The sequence below is a fragment of the Anomaloglossus baeobatrachus genome, chromosome 2 (assembly GCF_048569485.1).
Source record: "Anomaloglossus baeobatrachus isolate aAnoBae1 chromosome 2, aAnoBae1.hap1, whole genome shotgun sequence".
Lineage (NCBI taxonomy): Eukaryota > Metazoa > Chordata > Amphibia > Anura > Aromobatidae > Anomaloglossus > Anomaloglossus baeobatrachus.
In genome coordinates this window covers 25,649,245-25,659,827 of record NC_134354.1, presented here as the reverse complement: position 1 = coordinate 25,659,827, position 10,583 = coordinate 25,649,245, and the positions used below count along the sequence as shown (strand labels likewise).

General features: G+C 45.7%; 1 protein-coding gene across 3 annotated transcripts in view; it reads right to left on the bottom strand.

Moving 5' to 3' along the window:
* Window positions 1-4,939: 4,939 nt before the first annotated feature.
* Window positions 4,940-10,583, bottom strand: part of LOC142281528 (uncharacterized) — a 68,906-nt gene continuing 63,262 nt past the window's right edge. For all 3 annotated transcript variants that reach the window (XM_075332861.1, XM_075332862.1, XM_075332863.1), the window contains one exon: window positions 4,940-5,371. In XM_075332861.1, coding sequence (XP_075188976.1) covers window positions 5,276-5,371 — 96 coding nt within the window. In that variant the 3' untranslated portion in view covers window positions 4,940-5,275. The remainder of the gene's footprint in view (window positions 5,372-10,583) is intronic.

Below are 10,583 nucleotides of genomic sequence, written 5' to 3'. Positions count from 1 at the left end.
GTATTGGCACCCTTAGCCTAAGGGGTACTTTACACGTTGCGACATCGCTAGCAAATGCTAGCGATGCCGAGCGCGATAGCACCCGCCCCCGTCGCACATTATCACTATGGCAGCTTCACACGCACATACCCGGTCCGCAACGTCGCGGTGACTGCCGAACAATCCCTCCTTCAAGGGGGAGGTGCGTTCAGCGTCACCGCGACGTCACCGCGCGGCCGGCCAATAGAAGCGGAGGGGCGGAGATGAGCGGGACATAACATCCCGCCCACCTCCTTCCTTCCGCATTGGCGGCGGGACGCAGGTAAGGAGATATTTGTCGTTCCTGCAGCTTCACACACAGCGATGTCTGTAGCTGCAGGAACGACAAACAACATCGTACCGGCATTATGAAAATGAACGACGTTACACAAATCAGCGATTTTTGACGGTTTCACACTCGTTCATCGTCGCTCCTAGGATTTACACGTTGCAATGTCGCTACCGACGGCGAATGTGCGTCACAACAACCGTGACCCCAACGATATATCGGTAGCGAAGTCGCAATGTGTAAAGCCCGCCTAATACTTGGTTGCACAACCTTTAGCTAAAATAACTGCGAACAACCGTTTCCGGTCACCATCAATGAGTTTCTTACAATGCTCTGCTGGAATTTTAGACCATTCTTCTTTGGCAAACTGCTCCAGGTCCCTGAGATTTGAAGGGGGCCTTTTCCAAATTGTCATTTTGAGATCTCTCCACAGGTCTTCTATGGGGTTCAGGTCTGGACTCATTGCTTGCCACTTTAGTAGTCTCCAGTGCTTTCTATCAAACCATTTTCTAGTGCTTTTGAAGTGTGTTTTGGGTCATTGTCCTGCTGGAAGACCCATGACCTCTGAGGGAGACCCAGCTTTCTCACACTGGGCCCTACATTATGCTGCAAAATTTGTTGGTAGACTTCATAATGCCATGCACACGGTCAAGCAGTCCAGTGCCAGAGGCAGCAAAGCAACCCCAAAACATCAGGGAACCTCCGCCATGTTTGACTGTAGGGACCGTGTTCTTTTCTTTGAATGCCTTTTTTTTTTTCCCCTGTAAACTCTATGTTGATGGCTTTTCCCAAAAAGCTCTACTTTTGTCTCATCTGACCAGAGAACATTCTTCCAAAACGGTTTAGGCTTTCTCAGGTAAGTTTTGGCAAACTCCAGCCTGGCTTTTTTATGTCTCGGGGTAAGAAGTGGGGTCTTCCTGGGTATCCTACTATACAGTCCCTTTTCATTCAGACGCCGACGGATAGTACGGGTTGACACTTTTGTACCCTTGGACTGCAGGGCAGCTTGAACTTGTTTGGATGTTAGTCGAGGTTCTTTATCCACCATCCGCACAATCTTGCGTTGAAATCTCTCGTCAATTTTTTTTTTTCCTTCCACATCTAGGGAGGTTAGCCACAGTGCCATGGGCTTTACACTTCTTGATGACACTGCGCACCGTAGACACAGGAACTTTCAGGTCTTTGGAGATAGACTTGTAGCCTTGAGATTGCTCATGCTTCCTCACAATTTGGAGTCTCAAGTCCTCAGACAGTTCTTTGGTCTTCTTTCTTTTCTCCATGCTCAATGTGGTGCACACAAGGACACAGGACAGAGGTTGCGTCAACTTTAATCCATGTCACCTGCTGCAAGTGTGATTTAGTTATTGCCAACACCTGTTAGGTACCACAGGTAAGTTACAGGGGCTGTTATTACACAAATTAGAGAAGCATCACAGGATTTTTCAAACAGTGCCAATACTTTTGTCCACCCCCTTTTTATGTTTGGTGTGGAATTATATTCAATGTTGCTTTATGACAATTTTTTTTTTGTTTTTTCATTGAAGACAAATTAAATGAAGATAATACCAAAGAATTTGTGATTGCAATCATTGTCAGGAAGAAACTGAGTATTCTCTGACAGGATTGCAGAGGTGCCAATACTTTTGGCCAGCACTGTAGGTCTGCACCTCTCTAGACAGGAGTTCAATGATAGAGTCCAATTCAGAAAGGGAACGGCACTCACCGGGATCCAGCAAATTTCTTTTTGATAATCGGGTGCAGTAAAAGCAGCAGGAGCAGAGCAGACAGCGAGCCCCCTCACAGCCGACGGCCGTTTCGCGTATGGATACGCTTCGTCGGGTCCATGTGACAGGCATTGACCGTCGCCTTATGAGAGGGCTGTGTCAAGTTTACATCACTGCCAATTAAAAACAGGTGAGAAGTGCAACATGATACAAAATAGTGCATATTACTGACATTATTACATAGTATGTCATTAAAATTAACACAGTACATAAACATTATATAAGGCACATCTCTAGATAGGAGTGGATCCGAGGTTCGGTGTTCATACCAAACATAGACTTTATAGAGAAAACAGAGTTCGGATTTTGACGTTCGGGTGCTTAACGTATGGACACCACTCGTGTGAGCATCGCTGTGCTCGGGTACACTCAGTGCTCAGCCCAATGCGAGCCGTTTGCCATAATTGATTGGCTCACACTGGGGGTAAAGGTCCTGTCACACACGTCGATATGTCGTGCGATTGCATGAGCGATCGCATTCGCCCCCGTCGTTTCTGCGTCACAGGCAATTAGTTGCCCGTGGCGCACAAAGTCGTTTACCCCTGTCACACGCACTTTCCTCTCTCACGACCTTGCTGTGGGCGGCGAACATCCACTTCCTGAAGGGGGAGGGACGTTCGGCGTCACAGCGACGTCACACAGCGGCCGCCCAATAGAAGCGGAGGGGCGGAGATGAGCGGGACGTAACATCCGGTCCACCTCCTTCCTTCCGCATTGCCGGCGGGACGCAGGTAAGCTGCAGTTAATCGTTCCCGGGGTGTCACACGGAGCGTGTGTTGCCTCAGGAACGACGAACAACCGGCGCACAGAAGGAGGAACGAGATTATGAAAATGAACGACGTGTCAACGATCAACGATAAAGTGAGTATTTTTGCTCATTCACAGTCGTTCGGAGGTGTCACACGGTACGACATCTCTAACGATGCCGGATGTGCGTCACAAAATCCGTGACCCCGACGACATATCGCCAGATATATCGTAACGTGTGACGGGGCCTTAACAACAGCAGATCGGATGTAGTGTGCATCCAACCCTCCCAAAAAAATGGAAAACTGCCACCCACCCTCCCCCGGACAGAAGTGACCTGTTTATGGCTGGCTGCATGTGGATGGAGACCCGAATTTCCCAATTAGTGACTGCCATTGAGGTTCAGGTCAAGTCCAGGTCCCACACTGAATTTTATCTAAAGTCCGGCTGAACCTGTCGAACCCGAACTTCCACAGGTTCGCTCATCTCAAGAAATAATACCTAAAATAGCAGCAAATAAAAGTCCACAAGGGAATAGTCACAGTTACATTAAAGTCATTTTGCGTAGCTCTAATATCTGTCAGCGCCACATCCACTTCCTTATAGAACCCAAAGCAAAAGCCATTAATGTATAAAAGGAACATCGTGCGTCATCGTCTTTCTTTTACGGTCTTCTTTCATTCATGGTTCCATTATTATGACTTTAGGGTGTTGTACTTGCCAGAAACACATCACTCTGTGGAATACTCCGTTTCTAATGTTTTCGTAATGGAACCTTGAATGAAAGAAGGAGATATTAAAAGAAAGAAGTGGACGTTCCCGTCTTCTTTTAAAAAAGTAATGGAATTATATCCGATCATATTTGGTGGTCGGTCATGTTGGGGCTTGTAGGTCATGCCCGGTGGTGGAACATGTTGTTCTTTTCTATGTATAGAACATATCTGCCAACTTTCAATGTTTGGAGCATCTAGGAGAAGTGTGCAGAAAATGTTCTCTTGTAGCCACATCCTTTTGTTCCTCCCTACTGCTTCTCCATAAATCGTACACCTCTTCCGAGACTCCAGAACTAAACTTTTCTGCACCTCCACACCTTATCAAAGTAACGTCTCTCATAGCCCATTCAACCCATGTAATCAGCCATGAATATTATTTTGGGGATACTCACTTTCCCCACAGCCTCCGTAGAAACGAACTGCAACATGACATGGTATATGTCCTATATAATGCATGGACAACTGGGCGAAAAGTTAATTTGGAACAGGGGTCTCCTCTCTCAGATTTATAGTCACAAGTTCGGCACGGCCTGATGTGATCTGGGGGGATCAGGGATCAGAAGGTCACAGATCCGCTTTAGTGCCCACTCGTCATTTACCCTAAGTTGGAGCGTATTTCTTATTCCATCCTGTACTGAAGGGGTTAAGGTGCATTTCTATCTTGCAGTGATCTAACAGGTAGTTGTAACATCAGGTGGAGCCATTCACTTCTGCTGTAAATACCCGCTCCTCACTCCCCCCTATGCCGGCTATAGCTCATACTTAATACGTCAATGTTAAAGAAGCCAGTCTTTGGAGAAACTGAGGTGTTGATGCAGTTGTAGCTGTGAAGCTCCTGCTGAAGAAACCTTGGAGTACTCATTGTTGTGTCTCTCCCCACCTGTTTGTCTTACCTATCTCGTGCTGTCTTATTGCAGTGGCGAGACTAGCGTCTTGCTGGCCATCACTACTCAGGGTGAGCTCAGGGCCAGCGAAAGCATAGGCATGTGATGGCGTACGGGCGGAAGGACCCGTTTGGAAAATTATAGAATGCAGGGATCAGCCTTAGGTGAGTGCAGGAGGTGACCCTGCTCCCCTTTCCCTAACATTAGTACCCTCTGTTGTATCGTTTCCCCGCTTGCTGGGAGTCTCCTAACACTCTGCGCAACATTTATATAGGGGAGCCAGAAAAGATGGCTGTCAGCAGAACGAGCATCATTCAGTCACATCAAAGCCAGCTGTTTTAGCTAAATTTCATCTAATATATGTGTATGCATGTTTTATATGTGCAGTATTTGTTGGCTGTATTTATGTATTGTAGAGCTTTATTATGCAGGCATTATTGTGGTGTTATTCTGTTTATTGTATGGCGGGTTTTTTCTTTGTATAATGCAGACAGATTTTTAGCCAAAAACCATTAGACCCCTAAATCTGATCCAGAATCAGTAGTCCTTTGCGGGACGTGATCATGAGTTGGTCGATTGTTCTCCAAACATTAGTCAGCGACTGATACCTCCAACATTTCCACACGAAGAGATATCAGTCACTGGTGGGAGGAAGATGTGAGCCGGTCGTGGAGTTTCCTGGACTTCCATAGTTAATATTCCTTGGTATAATTGCTTAATAATCCTATATTTTGTATTCTGTGAAAAGTATGACGGCCTTCTCCGCTTCCGAGTTCTGAATTATTTAAAGTGCAGTTTTTTCGCGCTCTTTTTTCTTGCTTCCTGCTGTGAACTATTATTTAGTTTTGTCGCAGAATTGGGAGTTTTACCGGCGACCTAAATATAAAGGACAAGAATACAATGAAAATCTCTACCTGATATATAATAGGAAAACCACAATATACACCATGGCATAAAACTAAGCAATAATAATGTAAAAAAAAACAACATGTAAATGATATTAAAGAAAAAGGATATAAAAGAAAATGACACAATATAGAAAAAAAAAACATAAAAACAATATAATAGGAAAACCCTATAAAGAGTAACTGTTTCCCATACTGTCCCTAGGATTCCATGATGAAGAGTAATCCTTCCTATTTCTGATGTCAGGAGATTGCAGTGCAGGGCTTCATACACACTCGTTCAGGTTAATACTGTTGGCTGTGCAGATCCTCCTATATCCAGCACTGAGAGGGTTATCTAGATCCTCTGGTCTCCTGAACTCTGAATGAAAGCTATAGCCAGCTGTTCTCTATTGCTAATTACATCTGCTATAAAGACTTCTCTCCCAGCCCAGGTAAATGCCTGTGATAGTTTCTACTTAGCTTGCCTCTACAGGGAACCAGTGAGCTGTGAACCAGGAAGTCATTCAGAGAACATCTGCTGTGTGAAAGCTGTATTTAGTTTTTCCCTTCCTTTTTGTTTTTTCCCCTCTGGTCTGTTCCTCCTTATTACCTCTTGTTGTTCGGAGAGCTTTGTATGATTCCTGTTTATTTTACCCCTGTGTCTAATCCTCACTGTGTCTTTAACTTAGCGTGTGACTAGCATTCCCAGTGCCCTGTGCGCTGCACAGGACTCAGTCCAGGGAAGGACAGGGATAGGCACGCAATCGGCAAAGGGGTGAAAAAACCCATATAGGTACGTTAGGGAGTGAAGGCAACAGACATAGATGAGTTTAAGAGGTGACCCTGCTTCCGTTTCCCTCGTGCCAGAGCCTACCATTGTATCGAATACCCTATGTATTGTGGCACTTGGCGGGGTTTCCCGTGTACATGGCGGAACCTTGATAGTTACTGCATGACACATACGGATAACAGTCATTAGTCAGGAATAGCTGTAAATTTTATCTGTATGGTCGGCTCATGACATTTCCCTTTCATTATGGGAAGAAATAAAAAAACAAATTGTTCTATTGTGTTATGGCGATTCCATATTTATATACTTTTATTGCTTTTGTGTAATAAATACACTGTTTGAAAAAAAAAAAACTGTTTTGTGTCGCCATATTCTGAGAGACATACATTTTTACATCAGTAAGTGGCAGAGTCAGAGGCTTTTTTTTTGAGATCCCTTCAATTGTAATATTGGGGAGTTGGTGTGACAGAGGGAGAGACAGAGGGAGAGACAGAGGGAGTGACAGAGGGAGAGACAGAGGGAGAGACAGAGGGAGAGACAGAGGGGGAGACAGAGGGAGAGACAGAGGGGGAGACAGAGGGGGAGACAGAGGGGGAGACAGAGGGGGAGACGGAGGGGGAGACGGAGGGGGAGACGGAGGGGGAGACGGAGGGGGAGACGGAGGGGGAGACGGAGGGGGAGACGGAGGGGGAGACGGAGGGAGAGACGGAGGGGGAGACGGAGGGGGAGACGGAGGGGGAGACGGAGGGGGAGACGGAGGGGGAGACAGAGGGGGAGACAGAGGGGGAGACAGAGGGAGAGACAGAGGGAGAGACAGAGGGGGAGACAGAGGGGGAGACAGAGGGAGAGACAGAGGGAGAGACAGAGGGAGAGACAGAGGGAGTGACAGAGGGAGAGACAGAGGGGGAGACAGAGGGAGAGACAGAGGGAGAGACAGAGGGAGAGACAGAGGGAGAGACAGAGGGAGAGACAGAGGGAGAGACAGAGGGAGAGACAGAGGGAGAGACAGAGGGAGAGACAGAGGGGGAGACAGAGGGGGAGACAGAGGGGGAGACAGAGGGAGAGACAGAGGGAGAGACAGAGGGGGAGACAGAGGGAGAGACAGAGGGAGAGACAGAGGGAGAGACAGAGGGAGAGACAGAGGGAGAGACAGAGGGAGAGACAGAGGGAGAGACAGAGGGAGAGACAGAGGGAGAGACAGAGGGAGTGATCTTTTTCTAATTGGCTCCCTACAATTGTAATGTGGGGAGTTGATGGAGTGACAGAGGGAGTGACAGAGGGAGTGACAGAAGGAGTGATCTTTTTCAAATTGTCTGTGGGTCATAAGGAGTTAAAGGGAACCTGTCACTCACTTCTTTCTGCTCAAACTGCAGGCAGCATTATTTAGCACCTGGCTGCAAGATTGAAATGCTCCAAGCTATAAGAAATGCTCTCAGCTTTGTTATTTTTTCCTCTTTTTTTTTTAAAGAGCCGTAACTTTTTCATTTTTCTCATCCACATCGCTGTATCAGGGCTTATTTTCTGCGGGACGAGTTATAGTTTTGAATGGCTCCATTACTTTTCACATTCAATGTACTGGAAAATGGGGAAAAATCCAGTTGCAGTCAAATTATGCAACACCAAACTTAAATATTTATATTTAAATGCTGAAAAAATGTCAGAAATTCCTAAACAAAACAAATTTGCATATTCTGTCATATTCCGAAATCCGTAACATTTTCATTTTCTGGTCAGTGGGGCTGTGTGCTTGTTTTTTGTGCTCTTGGCTGACGACTTTATTGATATCACTTTGGGGTAGATACAAAGTTTTGATTACTGTCACAGGGAAGTATGATGGAACTGATCCTCCTATGCTGACCCTGAGACTCGAGACCCTGCGCTGTCCCTTATCTTGACGGTAGGCTTGATGGTAACCAGGTTCGAGCCTCCAGCATGGCCCTTTCTCCTGTCTGAGCCCTGGTACCAATTCCCCCACCCAGGGAGCGGGCCGGATACCCAGAAGCAAATACCTCACAAATAATAAACAAGAGTAAATGGAAACCCGTACATACAACACTCAAAACACACAGGAGCAACAAAGTGTGAACAGGGGAGTAACGAAAAAGGGGAGGACGTAACGCACGACAGGGGAACGCTCACACCACGCACTCACAAGCGTAGCACAAATCACCATGTATAGGAGTAAACAACAAGACCGAGGTTTGCTTGAGCTATCACTGGCACAATAAGGAAAAAAGGCATGCATAATAAAGGAAGGTGACAGCTGCACATGGCAATCAGCAACCTGAGTGTTTAGGTCCTGCTCACCAGTCTGCAGGAATTAACTCCTGCATAACTGAAGACCAGAGAACCTAAAGCAGCCGATGCCCGGCTCTGACTGAACACACAACCAGACCCAGGTAGCTTATCAGACTCTGCAGTGTGAACAGAGACTGACGCATGACAATTACTATATTTTTTGGACTATAAAATGCCCCGTACCATAAGATGCACCCTAAGTTTTGACAGCAGAAAATGGGTAAAACATGTTGCCTATTAATTAAAACTTCCGTGGTGGTGTAGAGTAGAGGGGTCATTAGCAGTAATTTTAATGTACTGGGGTATGTAAGAAGGCGACCGGGGATATTATTAACGGGCTTTATGTACCACCAAAGTGGTGTAAGCCTGAAGCTCTGTTATGGTACTTGTAGTGCCACAGCTTTGTATTATGATGTTCACTGGGTCAGGCATGCAGGTGGCTGGAGAGATTGGTGGGTCTGGTACCTACATACCCCACCCATGGGTGTGTCAGAGGAGAGGCCACATGCCATGTAATAGAGTCAGTGTTTGGCACATGGCAGAATGTGTCTACAGTAGCCTAAGTGAGAGGTGGCTTCTCAGACAGACTCCTCAGACTTCCAGGCTCTGGCAACCCCATGTTGCCATGTGCAACATTACAGGTAGAATAGGGAGTAATAAATCTAATGTTAGTGTCTCTTTGCAGTGTATTATACACACACAGCTCTGCTACATGCAGATATAGACACACGCAGCTCTGCTACATGCAAATGCAGTATAGACACACGCAGCTCTGCTACATGCAGATATAGACACACACAGCTATGCTACATGAAAATACAGTATAGACACACACAGCTCTGCTACATGCAAATACAGTATAGACACACAGCTCTGCTACATGCAAATACAGTATAGACACACGCAGCTCTGCTACATGCAGATATAGACACACAGCTCTGCTACATGAAAATACAGTATATACACACACGCAGCTCTGCTACATGCAGATACACACACAGCTCTGCTACATGCAAATACAGTATAAACACAAGCAGCTCTGCTACATGCAAGTACAGTATAAACACAAGCATCTCTGCTACATGCAAATACAGTATAGAGACACGCAGCTCTGCTACATGCAAATACAGTATAGACACACACAGCTCTGCTACATGCAAATACAGTATAGACACACACAGCTCTGCTACATGCAAATACAGTATAGACACACACAGCTCTGCTACATGCAAATACAGTAACACAAGGAGCTCTGCTACATGCAAATACAGCATAAACACAAGCAGCTCTGCTACATGCAAATACAGTATAGACACACACAGCTCTGCTACATGCAAATACAGTATAAACACAAGCAGCTCTGCTACATGCAAATACAGTATAAACACAAGCAGCTCTGCTACATGCAAATACAGTATAGACACACGCAGCTCTGCTACATGCAAATACAGTATAGACACACACAGCTCTGCTACATGCAAATACAGTATAGACACACACAGCTCTGCTACATGCAAATACAGTATAAACACAAGCAGCTCTGCTACATGCAAATACAGTATAAACACAAGCAGCTCTGCTACATGCAAATACAGTATAGACACACACAGCTCTGCTACATGGAAATACAATATAGACACACACAGCTCTGCTACATGCAAATACAGTATAAACACAAGCAGCTCTGCTACATGCAAATACAGTATAGACACACGCAGCTCTGCTACATGCAAATACAGTATAAACACAAGCAGCTCTGCTACATGCAAATACAGTATAGACACACGCAGCTCTGCTACATGCAGATATAGACACACAGCTCTGCTACATGCAAATATAGTATAGACACACACAGCTCTGCTACATGCAAATATAGTATAGATACACACAGCTTTGCTACATGCAAATACAGTATAGACACAGCTCTGCTACATGCAGATATAGACACACACAGCTCTGCTACATGCAAATACAGTATAAACACAAGCAGCTCTTCTACATGCAAATACAGTATAAACACAAGCAGCTCTGCTACATGCAAGTACAGTATAAACACAAGCATCTCTGCTACATGCAAATACAGTATAGACACACGCAGCTCTGCTGCATGCAA